General features: G+C 44.4%; 2 protein-coding genes across 3 annotated transcripts; one reads left to right on the top strand and one right to left on the bottom strand.

The window, feature by feature from the left end:
* slc25a1a (solute carrier family 25 member 1a) lies at positions 1–7,230 on the top strand. Its single transcript, XM_023810024.2, has 9 exons — positions 1–492; positions 1,256–1,363; positions 1,503–1,602; positions 2,594–2,732; positions 3,936–4,020; positions 4,336–4,440; positions 4,901–5,016; positions 5,133–5,206; positions 5,844–7,230. The coding sequence occupies exons 1-9, from the start codon at positions 240–242 to the stop codon at positions 5,956–5,958; spliced, it is 1,095 nt and encodes a 364-aa protein (XP_023665792.1). The 5' UTR covers positions 1–239; the 3' UTR covers positions 5,959–7,230.
* Positions 7,231–7,400: 170 nt separating this feature from the next.
* nle1 (notchless homolog 1 (Drosophila)) lies at positions 7,401–14,128 on the bottom strand. Of its 2 annotated transcripts, none has more exons than XM_023809989.2 (13): positions 14,037–14,128; positions 13,334–13,514; positions 12,939–13,156; positions 11,248–11,327; positions 11,091–11,167; positions 10,747–10,844; positions 10,446–10,638; positions 9,897–10,032; positions 9,699–9,745; positions 8,757–8,959; positions 7,947–8,106; positions 7,783–7,853; positions 7,401–7,695 (listed from the first exon to the last, which is right to left on the bottom strand). In XM_023809989.2, the coding sequence occupies exons 2-13, from the start codon at positions 13,466–13,468 to the stop codon at positions 7,683–7,685; spliced, it is 1,431 nt and encodes a 476-aa protein (XP_023665757.1). In that variant the 5' UTR covers positions 13,469–13,514; positions 14,037–14,128; the 3' UTR covers positions 7,401–7,682. The 2 variants fall into 2 exon arrangements, with proteins under 2 accessions (XP_023665757.1, XP_023665765.1); XM_023809997.2 differs by having other exon boundaries at positions 13,334–13,496; positions 14,037–14,118.
* Positions 14,129–14,653: the final 525 nt, after the last annotated feature.

The following is a 14,653-nucleotide window of genomic DNA, read 5'->3' as shown; positions in this document are numbered from 1 at the left end:
TTGGTCGCCTGGGCTAATCAATAGGAAACGCATCAAATATACCAGAACAAACGAGCATGGGCCGATGCCCCCAGTTGCAAGACATCGTTTTCTTATTTAATATTCATGAGCTTCTGCGGCTGCGGATGGAACTGTGCTTCGTCAGTCTATAGCTCGCGCGATTGGCTCGCGGCTTGGATTTGTGCCATTGTTCGCTTAAAACAGCTGCTGCTTGACACAGCTGCTACTAATAAATCATAATGTCGTCCTTGTGGAAGCCTTTCTCTGTGTCAGAGGGGCCGTGCAGTAGCTTGGAGCCCAGGCGAGGATGCTCCGATCCGGCGCGTTTCCGCACGCAGAACCCGAACAAGCGCCTGGGTGCTGAGTTCACGGGGGTGGTGTCTAGGTGTTGTCTGCCGGGTGGGAGCCGTCTGGGTCCCCCTAGGAGGGTGATTTCGGCCGCGGCGATCGGAGGAAAAAAGATAACACACCCAGGGAAGGCGATTTTGGCAGGTACTGGAGCGACGCACCACCCGTCTGGGTATTTTGGGGCTTTTACTCCTAAGTCAAAGGCGAATTATGGGGTGGGCGTCAGCTACTGGCCAGTTCTGAGTATGTTGTGTTGCCCGATTGCTTTAATTTACTGTAGTAGGAAAATAACTAATGGCAGCAAAACCCCTGCACTGAAGATAAAGGACATGCAGTGTGGTGGTCATCTCAGCCCCATCTGATTGTTTGTGTGTAAAGGCGCTTCAGGTTTACATATACCTGGGCTGGTTTGTCCCACTGTAGGACTGGGGGTTGGGAACTCTCGGGGGCCGACAGTCTCATATCTGCTTGAAGTTACGCTAGCAGCGGAATATTCGAGTCGATGCGGCAGAAATCGAACTTTCAAAGCGGGGATTTACGGGACTGTTGGTCATCTCCTCCTCCTTTATGAGGTTCATTAAAAATACCCATACATGCAAATGACAGACATGACAGAAATGTTTTCAATTATGTATACTATTAAAACTTAGAGGAACTCGTGCGATGGTATACATTTTTAAGCAGAATGCCTTCCTGGTCATATGAGCCAGGTCTTCTCTTGCCAGTGAGCTGACAGTTAAGCAGCTTGTGATCAGAATCTGTGAAACTGATGTGTAACATAATCATGGGAATAAGTCCCAAATTCAACTAATTGCGTGATACAGATAAACATAAATGCCTTTTTTTTGTACCAAATGGGAGAATTAAATGTTTAACAACTGTTTTATTGGTTTTCTTGTGATTGCAGGTGGTATTGCAGGTGGCATTGAGATCTGCATAACCTTTCCCACAGAGTATGTGAAGACGCAACTTCAGCTGGATGAGCGAGCCAATCCTCCAAGATATAGGGGCATAGGTGAGGCCAGAACGTGTGGTTGATCATTGGTGGACAACCTGGTTTATATTGACACTACACTATTGGTGTGTGACTGTCACTTTAGTTTTTGTGTGTATTTGGTGTGTATGTGTGCTAAGGTGGTGTGTCTTACACCCAGGTGACTGTGTGAGACTAACCGTGCAGGATCACGGTCTCCGGGGGCTCTATCGAGGCCTGAGTTCCCTGCTTTATGGGTCCATCCCCAAATCCGCCGTCCGGTAGGGAAAACACACACAAGCATTCATACTCATCACTGGGGGAGTATAGCAGTGAGTGTGGTGGTAATACTGCAGCTTTAAGTACTCTATCACTGTGGGATAGAGTTCTCCAATCCGGCAATATAGTTATTTCTGGATAGTTGAATGTTAGTCTTGATAAATACTGAATTGTAGCTAAATACTTTTCTTATTTTAATTATTTTGTACTAATTTTAATGATCATTGTACTATTATTTTAACATGCTGCAATGTTACTGCCACACACAAGACTGCAAGGTAAATAATGGCCAAACAAGCTGAAAGACTAAAGTGCGCTGCTCCGCAGGCATGCGAATGTATGTATTGCCCAATGCTTTTTTTTTTTGTTTAATTTTAGTTTAGTGTACATTTTTAATAGAATAGTATTATTATTATTATTATTGTGAATCTTTAGACTGGTATTTTTAAAATGTGCTGGATATTTAAATGCTTGATCCAAGAGCTTTTACTGTGGCTTTAACTTCTCCAGGTGTGAGTGGCTCCTGAAATGAAACCAGTCCCATATTGTGTGATGCAGAGAAACATAAAATGAAACCTGTAGGAGGTTTGGCTTTCTAGGAGGCATGGGTATGGTGACCAGCTAATCCATGTCAGGGGGGGACACTGTGAGCTACTTCCGGTTTTACAAACTATGTTAAAACTGAGAGGCTCCCGTGTTTGGCTAAATTGTTTGGTTCATCTTGTACTTTTACTGGTTTGTTTCATTGATTGAAAGACTTGTCCAGCAGTTTCACATTAACATTAGTGACACATGCATGATTATAGGAGACTGACCAATCAGCACACAGCAAGAACTCAGTGCTTAAGTGAAATCCGGGCCTGTTTAATTGAAACGGTAGTTTACAAACCTAGTCGTAGCTCATAGTGTCCCTCCTGACACGGGTTAGGTGGTCACCCTAGGTGTGGGCCATCTTATCACATGATCACACCATGCCCTCATGCTCCTTCTCAGGTTTGGCACATTCGAGGTGCTCAGCAACCCCCTGCGAGACGCCAATGGCCGCCTGGACAACACCCGGAGCCTGATGTGTGGGCTCGGGGCAGGCGTGGCCGAGGCCATCCTGGTGGTCTGCCCCATGGAAACTCTCAAGGTGAGCAGCCGTTCCCTGGAGGCCCTGGCTGGATCAGAACCAGAAGCAGAACATCCACAAATAACATGGATGTCACCTCTAGGCTTCCGTACTAGATGCCCTTCCAGCCATCTTGAAAATCCCAAACAAACAGGACCAGGAGACATGAAGCAACATAACCAGAGGTCAACACTCACTCTAGATGAGACTGATTTTGTGCCAAGAATGCGGGCATGACTCCTGCTACTTTCAAACAGGGACCGATTTGCACACAGCAGCAGACCCAGTACGCCATATTCCTGTAGCACCATCTATAGAAGCTTCACCCTGAAGATCTCCTTCACCATGACAGCTTCTCTCCAGCTGCCTTCTGGCCATGTCTCTTTGCAGCTGCTGCAGTGACCGAGGCCTTAAACATTGCCCCTCGGATGTCCCCAGCCTTATTTGGCACATCGGTCTGGATTTAAACCACAGTGCAAAAAAGAAAATGTTTATGTATAATTTATCTGGGGGTTAAACATATTTCCTCAAAAAAAAATACTGTTTACCATTAAAACATATGCAAATAAAGAGTAACAAAATAAAAACTAGGAGAATTCCTTCTGTTCTCCAAAAAGTTACTGATGTCTTGTTGGATGGCTAGATGAACACTGCTTTGGTTCCCAAACCTCTCCTCAGGGGCACCCCAGTCATTCAGTGTATCAGTTTAAATTTCACCACCAGCTCGCTTAACTAATTAGTTTTGGATAGTTAAATAACTCTGTGAAGTATTGATTAGCCAAATAAGGTATGCAAATGGTCGAGATATAAGTACATAGGTGTATTGGATGGTTGCTGCAAACACTGGGGTGGTTTTGAAGTGGCTGAGCTGATACAGTTTGACAGACATAAAGTAAGTTTTACACCAACATATGAATATCATTTAAACATCATTTTCTTTGACCGCCTATAACTCGGAAGCTCCAGCCAAAAATTCCCTGCAAAACCAGACCGCTCATCTGGGTCATCCTGGTGCATTTGGCTTCTGCCCCATGCCCCAAATCTAGCTTATCACCAAGTGGAGATCAGTTCATGGCTCTGCTCCTCAACTCACCTAGGTGTCCGAAATGCATCAGCCCCAAAGCGTGATACAGATCTGCATACATCTGCATACATTGATACATTGTAATAATGACAGTAAATGCATAGCTTCTGCTTTTTCTTTTTTTTTTTTGCCTGTTTTAGGTGAAGCTCATTCACGATCAGTGCTCTCTGCAGCCTCGTTACAGAGGCTTTTTCCATGGGGTACGAGAGATCATCAGGGACCAGGGTAAGGCGGAGTGTTGTTCTCTATGTGCTTACCCTTCAAATTCTTTGTAGGGGTCTGTCAGAGCGGTGAATTGCAGCAGCGTGAATACTGACATCCTGTTTCATATTAATGACATTTCATCATATCCGGATCCTTGTTTTATTCAGTTTTAATTTATTCATACAGCCCCAGTCTGTTGGTGTCAGTTACCGGTACATATTTTAATTATGTATGTATGAGTTGAACTTTTAGCCTGAATGTTGTGGGTTCAGTTCTCAACAGGTCACCTGTATAGGCAGCTCTTGAACTTATTTGTTTTGATTTGTTTGTGTGCAGGGGTGCGTGGAACCTACCAGGGCCTGACCGCCACTGTGCTGAAACAGGGTTCCAACCAGGCTATTCGATTCTACGTGATGACCTCACTCCGGAACTGGTACAAAGGTGAGTGGGCCAAGGACGGAGGATGGGACCCTGCACTTCCTGTAAGAGATTCAAGCACAAACAAAGGAGTTTTAGACCACTGATGGGAAGACAGACCTCTAAACATGGGGAGCTGGGGGCGCAGGTAAGGAACTATGATCTGAACGTTGATGTATTTTTTTGAAGTCATATTATTAGCCTGTTACATCATTTTTAGAAGTTCACATAGGTTTACTTGCTGTTTTAAAACCCGGTCCTTGGACAGCCACAGACAGTCCATGTTTTTGCTCCCTCCCAGATGGTCCATGTTTTCGCTCCCACCCAACTCTCTACTGGAGCAAAAGCGTGGACTGTCTGCGGGTCCCCAAGCACTGGATTGGGAAACACTGAGTTTACTGAATGACATGATCTTTAAGTGTGTGACTGAAGATCAATGGGACATTTTTTGTTACGGAGTGTCACCCTGCCTACTGCCCCCTAGGCGATGATCCCCGGCGTGAGATGCACCCAGTGGTGACGGCGGCATTTGGGGCACTGGCGGGGGCTGCGAGTGTTTTTGGGAACACACCTCTTGATGTGGTGAAGACAAGGATGCAGGTCTGTGTCTAAAGAGGGCGCCAATCGCAGACTAATCTGGGTGTTTTTAAGCCTGTTTCTGCATTAGCTGGTCTATGTTTGTGACCTGTTATGTGTAAAGGTACTCTCTGTTTCAGGGATTGGAGGCTCACCGCTACCGTAACACCGTTGACTGTGCCTTTCAGATCCTGCGCAACGAAGGTCCACAAGCGTGAGTGTCTCATAGTCCCCACCACCACCATTTTTATATTAATTGCAATTCTATTAATTGGCTCCCATAGGGATACTAAACACGAATATTTGGTGTTTTATGTTGCTGCAAAGATGTTACTAATTAAAAAGCACCCCATGAAACTGCTTGTCAATGAACTTTTTAACTCTGAAGATCTCCTTTAACCCTTTCAGGCTCAAATTAAGTTTTAGTAACGACAGGACAACCAAGTCCTGCAGTGGTACTTCTGAGTAAAAAAAACTCATAAAATATGTATGTGGGGTAATAAGGTAGTTAGTTTTTAACTGTTGCAAATCAGCAACGCCTGCCTTGAGGGTTAATAATAATAATAATCGATACTTTATTAATCCCCGTGGGGAAATTGTCTTTCCCTCAACTTGCTCTTTGTGGAGTTAGTTGTCGGCGAAGGGCAGCCACCCGTAGCGGCGCCCAGGGTTTTTTGTAAACAAATGAATAAACTAATTATTTCAAATTTATTGGTTTTATAACAAAAATATTTCTATTGAATTAAGCGTCTCACCTTCTGTGAGCACAATACACCCGTATAACCCATGATCTGTTCTCCGTCCTGTAACTTTACCACCGCCTTCACATAGCTCCTGTCGCCGCCCTGTAGGTTCTACAAGGGCACAGTCCCACGACTGGGCCGAGTGTGCCTGGACGTGGCCATTGTCTTCGTCATCTACGAGGAAGTCGTCAAGATGCTCAACGACGTCTGGAAAACGGACTGAAGGATGCGGAGACAGAGGGATGGAGTAGATGTAGAAATGCAGGCCACACTCACAAGCTTCTAACGCACAAGATGATTTTTTTTTTCTACTGTTCAACAAAGGGATGTAATTCTATGTTATGACACATTTTAGGAGTTTTTTTTTTTTGTGGAAAACTGGTATTTTGATCTGTTCACTGTTGATTGGTCGGGCTTTGGTCCAATGCAGACGACATGTCAAAGGGTGTGAATACCAGCAGTGCATTGCACTTTTTCTGCCTTGCTGTAGGATAGCTGTTTAACAAGGTTGCCGGTCATAGTAGCACGAGCCAGTTTGACACTAATTAGTGTACAGACTTGTATTCTTACCTTAGAGCTGAGTCATTTCGCTTTATGTTGGGAATAGGATTATGGGAATGGCCTTTCACCAAGTTTATTTTTGAATTATCGATTCATAATCACCCTAAAGTTTTAATATTCTCTCTTGGTTCTCGTGGCCTGAGGTGTATGAACATCTTTGTACATGAGCACTTAATCACAAGGAGAAATTGAACTAATTTCACTAATTGAACTAAATTAGCCATTAGCACTGAATTTATCAGCTTAGGGAAGGCTGGGAAAAGTGGAGCAGATCTCAGTCTAGAGGCTAGGATTTCATACTGCCGCTACGCAGAAACCGGTACCTAAACCTGGGCTGGAGAGAGGCATGTTCAGTAGAGATGGCTCAGAATCACTACTGTTCCAATCCGGCTGCGCACTTATTTCTGAGAAACCAGGATTAAACTATAGCGATATGAGCTTGAATTTAAGTTTGATTTTTTGTGGCTGACATACGGTTAGATCTGTATTCCCATTTTCGTACAAAATTTTGTTTGCTTCAGCTGATGCCATTTTGGCACTGTAACATTTACATTCCTGCTTATGGTGCCATTTTCATTGGGGGGGGGGGGTTTAAATGGTGTGTTGAATTGTGCCCAGTGCTCTTAATTCCTGAAGTGGGGTAATATACCTACTGCACTAGACATCCAAAGCCTTTGGTGGCCAGCATTGTCACGCTCAAGGTGAACTCTGGTGCCCTCTACTGGCTCGGCTGTCCAGACGTGCCAAAAGCAGGTACTGTTTTTCTGCGCCTTGTTTCGCGATGGTTTTTGCTACAAAATGCCACAATGTGTCCCATAACTTGCTTCCGTCTCTCACATCCCTCCTACATGTCACCAGTTAAACTTGGTTCTGGGGTGGGATTTTAGAACAAAATTAAATATTTATTAATAAACTGAGCTCCCTTTTGTTTTTCTCCTCAGTCTGTTCATAGTTTGGTCCAACAACCCAGCAAAAGGGGGATTCAGACTTAAAGGTGGAGAGAGACCCTTGATCTTTGAAGTACGAGTCACAGGCATCCCTAATTAATAGCAGAAACAAGGATCACAGATGTCAAGCTAATTACAGAGAAAGTCACCTTCAGGATTTCAGTTGGTAACATTTAATATTTGATAGCTTAATGTCTTGTACATATTTCAGCATCTCTGTGCTGAAGTGGAATAGGACACGTGACATTAGTACAAGCGTACTAAAATACGCCTCTATACATTCCTGCACACCACAAGACAATGCTTCCTGGCCTTTGACAGCACTGGACCACCATGATGAGTAGAGCAGTGGATTGTGGGTAAACAGTCTGGTTAAGGCTTTTTCCACCTCCTGGCTGGCAAAAGGCAAAAGTGACAGCCCAGCTCACAGTGAAAACAGCTACCTCCTCCAGCTGAGAGTGTATGAGGAAGAAAAGCAGAGTGTCAGTCCGGCCATCACATCGATTGTCAGAAAACACAGGAGACGTAGTAAGACTCACATCCGCAGACACTTGTCCTTTCCCCCACTGGCAACCCGCTGCCCATCTGGACTCCAGTCCACTGCAAACACCTGTGTGCATATATGAAATACAGAGTATGCCGTGATAAAATATTCCACGGGTTGCCATGGCAGATGGTGTTAATCCCCCAGGTACCCTCTCACCTCATCAGCATGGCCGGGCAGATCCACGCTCAGCTTGCCCGTCTTGATGTCCCACACCTTCAGGGTGCTGTCGCTGCTGCCGCTCACCAGGAGGCGGCTGTCTGCCGACCAGGCCACCTGGTACACCGAACCCACGTGGCCCCGCAGAGAGGTGAGGTACCTGGGGGTGCCGACATGTTGGTCATAGGGGCAGCAGGTAGGAGTGCACTGCCATGGCAGTTTTGACAGATACCATTAACATATATTCTCTTCAAATTCCACAACAATCTGCTAACCTCTGAGCCTCTTGCCGAATCATCTACATTATTTTAGTAATTATGTCTTCAGTTCTAGTGACTTCAGTTAAAAATTGCCCTAGACCAGGGGTGTCAAACTGCAGTCCTGGGGGGCCGGAGCCCTGTGTAGCTTAGTTCTTTCCCTGTTCCACCACAAATGATTCAGCTCAACAGCTATGTGGTAATTAGCACAAGAAGTTGAATCAGGTGCGTTAAACGAGGGGAAACCCAAAAATGTGCAGGGCTCCGGCCCCCCAGGACTGGAGTCTGACACCTGTGCCCTAGACTGACACGTCGGACTGATACCGATATCTTGAATTTTAATAAACATCCATCGATCTCTAATAACAAGAGACTGAACATTTTTTGTGTCACTTTTTTGTTTCTTTTTTGATTGTGGGACAAACTTTCTAGATTATTATTTAAAAAAATAACAAATGGAAGTATTAGAATACTCCCCCTTTTTTGTTCAGTCTATTTCTTTCCGAAGCACCGAGCTCATGGCAACCCCCCCCCCCCCCCCCCTTGCACCTACTTGCCCGATTTGCCGTCCCAGATCTTGATGGACTTGTCGAAGGAGGCGCTGGCCAGCAGACGGGTGTCAGGAGAGAAGAGCACCTGGTTGACGAGGGCGTGGTGCCCCGTCATCCGCGCCACTGGCTTCTTGTCCTCCGCTGGGTTCCACAGGTATAGTGTGAAGTCATCGGAGCCAGATACGAGTCGCTCGGGGCCGTGGCCCTGGAAACGGAAACAGGGACACGAGGCTGACATGGCCCCAGGCTCACAGGGACGCTAATGACAACTAAAGCTATAAGAAAACATTTTCATAAACTGAAATAAAATAAAACAAGATAGGAAAATAAAATCAAAGCATTATAACTAAAGGAAAACTATAAAAATTCTGAAACTAACTGAAAATAAACTTCAAATACTTTAAAACATTTAGATTAAGTTAGGAATTGTATCTTTAACTACCATTAAGACCTGGAACACTTTTTGCCTATTTTGAGGACTTTAGTACATAATGTGCATTGGGTATTCGTGTAGGATTCTCTAAAGCAGTGTTTCTCAACCCAGTCCTTACCGAACCCCAGCCAGTCCACATTTTTGCTCCCTCCCAGCTCCCAGCCAATCAGGAACACCGAATAGCTGGTACAGGTGCTGGGAGCTGAGAGGAAGCAAAAACGTGGACAGGCTGGGGAAACACTGCTCTAAAGAAATTTTTTATATAATTTGTACCTTGATCTATATCTTGGAACTCAACTCAACCGTTCATGCTAAAAACTTGTATGGGTCGAGATGCGTTCAGCTCTACCGATTCAGACCTCGAACGGGTCAGTTGACAAAAATATAGCTGTAACTCAACCGAAAACTCGGAACACGACAAACAAAACAGATGAAAACTGAAAATTACGTAAAAATAAAAACTAAAAAAACAACAAACTATTACAACACTGCCTGGGATGCACATGCTTACCTTCACTTTATTATATCTCTGTAAGGCTTTGTCCTTCACCTCCTCCACTGCAGGAGAAAAAAGAATATACACGAAAAAGCAAATTAACACACAAAATGCAGAATACACTTTACAACACGTCCAAAATTCATGTTTCAGAGCAAACTCATGTGAATTGTAATGAAATACTAGCTTTCTTCACAAGGGGGCAAAACTTACACGATCCACTAATATCCTGGGGGTTCACGGTTGCAGTGGCAGGCTCGAACGCCCCTGTCCGTAGGGCGTAGTCTGTACTGAGGGCCAGAGTGTTAACCCAGTGTGCGTGACCTTGTAAAGTACGACACTGCACGCCCTGAAAGATACAGCAAGACGGTGGGTGTTTATCGACATGCCTTCTTGACCGTTCTTGTGCTCTCATGTACTCATTTGACGTCGTCTTCCATTGCGGAAGACCAGTTCCAATACTCAACAACAGAAGTACATCCCCGGATGTTGTTCTTGCCTCACTGCAAATATCAAGGATGCATCAGTTGCATCCTCAGCAATGACAACAATCCCATGATTCATTGTGTCCCAAGTTCATTCTTGGGAGACAAGTTAGCAAGACCGCTCTTGCCAAGAACACATGTATGTTCTTTGCATTCTTGGTATTGATATGAACACTCAATATTTAAAAGCTTGGACAATGTGAATGACATCATCAAGCAATCCAAGGCAAAGGAAGTCACCATCAGGGACACCGAACACACAAGGTTAGGCTCCTACATCTTTGGGTCGCCACACTTTGATCGTCCTGTCCTGGGAGGACGTGTACAGCAGGCCTTCACCCCCCCACTTCACGCAGGTGACCGACTGGGTGTGGCCCGTCAGGATCTTATCACAGTGGCCGAGGACCGTGTCCCAGATTCGCACTGAGCAGTCCTTTGAAGAGCTGGCCAGGTAGCGGCACTCTGGGTTTCTGGGACACGAGAGACGAGACAGACTTACTGTGCAGGAAACAACAGTCTTTGTGAACGAGGACAGCAATTCAGGAAGGTATAGGGGCCAAAGCAGGACGGGAACTCACAAGTGCAGCGGTTCCCAGCACAGCCAGGTGATCCACTTTGTGTGTCCTGTAAGAGTCTTTCCTACCTGCTGCCCTGTGGCAGGGTCCCACAGGAAGATCTGAGGGGAGCAGAGCAGAAGCCAGCTGGGTGATTTAGGATTCGCAGCCCGATTTGTTAAGAGCGATATAGTGTGAAATTAGGTAATGGTCACAGCAGAAACAGGACATTTGTACCACAAAATTGCTTGCATTTGTTTTATGCATTTGTATTAGGATCTGCATAGTGCAACATTAAAGATCAGTCTCCACTGTTAACTCTTCTACTAGTTAACTATACTATTCAGTAGAGTATAAATGTGACTCACCTGGCTGTTCTTGCAGCCAGAGGCCAGCTTCTTGCCATCCGGTGACCAGCAGATGGACAGCACCCAGTGTGCGTGTCCTGCAAGGAACACCAACATATCACTTCCATTCAGTGACATCACGATGCTGCCCCCCCGCTCCCACGGGCTTTGAACAAACCTCTGGCAGTGTGGTGAGGCGTTTCAGTTGTCAGATCCCAAAAGCGCACCGTTGTGTCCCCTGAACCACTGGCCAGGTACCTGTCAATAGCAGGCATTTTGTTCTCTATCTCCTTAAGAACTGGCTGTGGGTCTGCATCTCACAACAGGGTTGCCAGCTCTCACTCATCTGGCGTGACACTTATGCTTTCAGACTCTCAGGCTCATGCAAGAAATCTTACAGCAAATTTATATTAATTCATTATAAATCTAAAATTAGCTACATCAAAATTGTTTGGTACTTTGGAAACCCTACAGACTATTTACAAAGCAATAAAACTGTTATATACAATGGTACCTCAGAACTCAAACTTAATCCGTTCAGAACTCAGGTTTGAATCCTAAAAAGTTCGAGTTCTGATCGAATTTTCCCTATAAGAAATAATGGAAAACCTATTAATTAGTTCCCGGCCCCAAAAAATTACACCTAAATATGTTTTTTTTTTTTTTAGCATTTAAACACAAAATGAACAGGATAAAACAAGAAGAGCATATACTGTACTAAACACATCTAAGCACATTTATCAAACAGTAATTTGTAAAGTAAGAAAATAAATGTATTCCAACAATGTGTAAAGTTAAAAAAAAAACCAATGTGTCCTGCCCCGATCGTCCGCTCCTTCCGTGTGCCACGCCCCCTCGTTAACCTCGCGTGAAATCCCTGTATGATCAGCTGTTTCTGGTTGTGGTCATTAGTCCTCTGTATTTAGTCCATGTTTCAGTTTGTTTCCCCAGTCCACTCATTGTATTGTCCGTCTGCGTTTTGCCTGCCTTACATGTAATTAAACCCCGTATTCCTCGACACCCTGATGTCTGTGCCTTTGTCTCCGAGCCGTCCCCGCTCGGCACGACAATATTATTATAATTAAATGTATTAATGGTTTATTATTAATGATATTATAATTAATAAGAAATCTTTATTTTTAAATGTATTTTTTTGTATAATAATTACTGATACTGTCAGTGTCTAAATGTATTTTTACTGTCTAAATATATGTATTCAGCTAGTGTAAACATGCACGATGCTATCACAGGGAATACCAGGCTGAGACTGAAGTGTTACCCTTTGTTTCCGCTGACAGACGTGCCACGTGACTGGTACGCGTTTCCCAGCGTGTACCAGTTATCTTAGGTCGGCATTCACGGTTTGACTTCTGAGATTCAGATCGAGTTCTAGGTCATTTTTTTCAAAGTGGTTGGTTCGACTTTTAAGAAATTCGAGTTCTAACGAGTTCGAGAACTGAGGTACCACTGTATATGTAAATGTGTTTACAGACAAGAATTTAAAATCTTACACCAGCCAGCTGACTAAAGTAAGCATGTGATAATGTGTTAGTTGCCTTCATTCCGATTAATCTGTTTTAATTCGAAATAACAAATTTAAGTAACCCACACGATATTAGGTAACATTAGCCAGCTGCTAGATAAAGAATAAATCGCTGAAATTTTCATTGCGCAGAGTCAACATATGTGACATTGCCCCCAACGCTTACGGTAGTGTATTGCATCCTCTTGGCAAATATGAACTAGAGTTTTTCAATAAAAGACGACAATTAAAATCCACGATGACTTTGTCTTGTAATTGCTGCTACCCTGCTAAAAAAAACATCCACAGGATCTGTAAATCGCAGTCGTGCACTTCCTCTTACTCACTTTCCAGTGGGGCTAAAGGCCACCGAGATGACGGCCTCCGTGTGGCCTGGCAGCGAGCTCGTACAGCGGGCCACTGCGCGCACCCTGAACACGGCCTGGGGCTGGTACACCACCGGCAGGATCCGCTCCGTGTCTACACCGAATGTCTGCACGCAGGCGCCGAGGGATGAGAGCACCTCTGCATCGTTCACGAAGAAAGCTAGGGGCACCGGCTCTTCCTGTAGACAGAGGTGCTAATTAACACCTGATTCAGATGTTCAGCGATTACGTTACCTGATTGGTGCTGTATAACATAAGGCTTTGGTTTTTCGGCACGGCAGAAACCAATACGCAGAAGTAAGAGGAGCACTATTAATACAGCTCCCCTACTGCGTGCCACCCATATGCATATGCACCTTTTGCAGCAGTGCATTACAGACTAGTTGCAGCTTGTCCGTGGTGATGTCCAGGGGCACATCGAAGGGGGAGCCGAGGATCTCGCCCGCCTCGTCCTGGAACTGGATCAAGAGACGCTCCGCGTCGCCGCTCATCTTCGCCGTGGAAACGTCCGATACTCAGCTATGAGATGGGAATGTTCTTTACGAGAGGGAGATTTGGATAACTTTTCAGATGCATTTAATTAACAATAAACCGTGAAATGTTAACGAATGAAAACTTTAAAAACAGCTAAACAAAGAAACACATTTGTCTTCAGTGTTTTTCTGCGGTAGTCTGTTAATTAATTCTGATATTGTTAGTTATGAAATGCACATTATTTTAAGAATATCAATCGTTAATGTAAGGTCACTGGTTCAATAACAGATAAGAGAACCCATCTGGGTTACGTTACACGGTTACAGGATATTGGATTGTTACGAAAGGCATCTCTTTAAATGTTGGGTATTGTAGCGACAAAAAAAGTCTACTGCAAGAAGAAAACTAGCAAACAATCAGTGAGCATAAACAATGTAAAATCAATACGAGTACTCCGTAAAATGCCGGTTAAAGAACTAGATTACCAAGCCATACGGTTTGCTACCATAATAAAACCTAAATAACAAGAGCGATTGTTACTAAAGTGAAACAGCTTGGAAGAGAGGATAAAGACAATAAATGTACCTTCTAAGTTGTCAAAATCCACACGTGTAAAATGTGTTGAAAAGACGCGATTCTTTTGCGTCGCAATGACGACAATAAAAAGCGCTAAAAAAACGTGCAATATGCTGCCGTCTAGTGGTGGTTCTAGTTTTTAATATACTGTACGTGAATAGGATATCAAAAGAAAGCTATTGTACTACAAAAAAAACAAACATAGCAAATGATTCTGCGTATCATGTGATGTTTGCAGCCAATGACAATGGCAATAAAAAGTGGGCAATCATATCTGTAAAGGGTCGGTGTGTATGTGGGTTTTCGCTGCAATTCCCTGGACTGATTGGCTGAAGAGTCCTCACACCTGGGTTAGAAGAGCTGACCTACAGGTTATCCCAAAAACCTGCATATACACCGGTCCTTTGCGGATAAGATTGCCCACCCCTGGCCTAGAGCCTATGCCAGGAAGGACAGTACACAAGGCTGGAGCACAGCCTGGACAGGATGCTGGTGAATCACAGGGCACTTACACAATAATTCATCAGTGGCAAATCAGAGACACAAGCTAAACTCCCTGCCATTGGACTAAATTCTAATTCTAATTGGACTGTAGGAGAAAACTAGAGTACCTGGAAGAAACATGC

The sequence above is a fragment of the Paramormyrops kingsleyae genome, chromosome 18, assembly GCF_048594095.1.
Source record: "Paramormyrops kingsleyae isolate MSU_618 chromosome 18, PKINGS_0.4, whole genome shotgun sequence".
Taxonomy (NCBI): Eukaryota; Metazoa; Chordata; class Actinopteri; order Osteoglossiformes; family Mormyridae; genus Paramormyrops; species Paramormyrops kingsleyae.
This window is presented reverse-complemented; position numbering and strand designations above follow the sequence as displayed.

Bases quoted from the DNA above. Each gene is read 5' to 3' on its own strand.
- slc25a1a (XM_023810024.2), top strand. From the start codon at position 240: ATGTCGTCCTTGTGGAAGCCTTTCTCTGTGTCAGAGGGGCCGTGCAGT. The intron at 1,364-1,502 runs GTGAGGCCAGAA...TCTTACACCCAG, and splicing joins TCCAAGATATAGGGGCATAG to GTGACTGTGTGAGACTAACC. The intron at 5,207-5,843 runs GTGAGTGTCTCA...GCCGCCCTGTAG, and splicing joins CGCAACGAAGGTCCACAAGC to GTTCTACAAGGGCACAGTCC.
- nle1 (XM_023809989.2), bottom strand. From the start codon at position 13,468: ATGAGCGGCGACGCGGAGCGTCTCTTGATCCAGTTCCAGGACGAGGCG. The intron at 9,746-9,896 runs GTAAGTTTTGCC...TTTCTCCTGCAG, and splicing joins CCAGGATATTAGTGGATCGT to TGGAGGAGGTGAAGGACAAA. The intron at 7,854-7,946 runs GTGAGAGGGTAC...ATATGCACACAG, and splicing joins TGCCCGGCCATGCTGATGAG to GTGTTTGCAGTGGACTGGAG.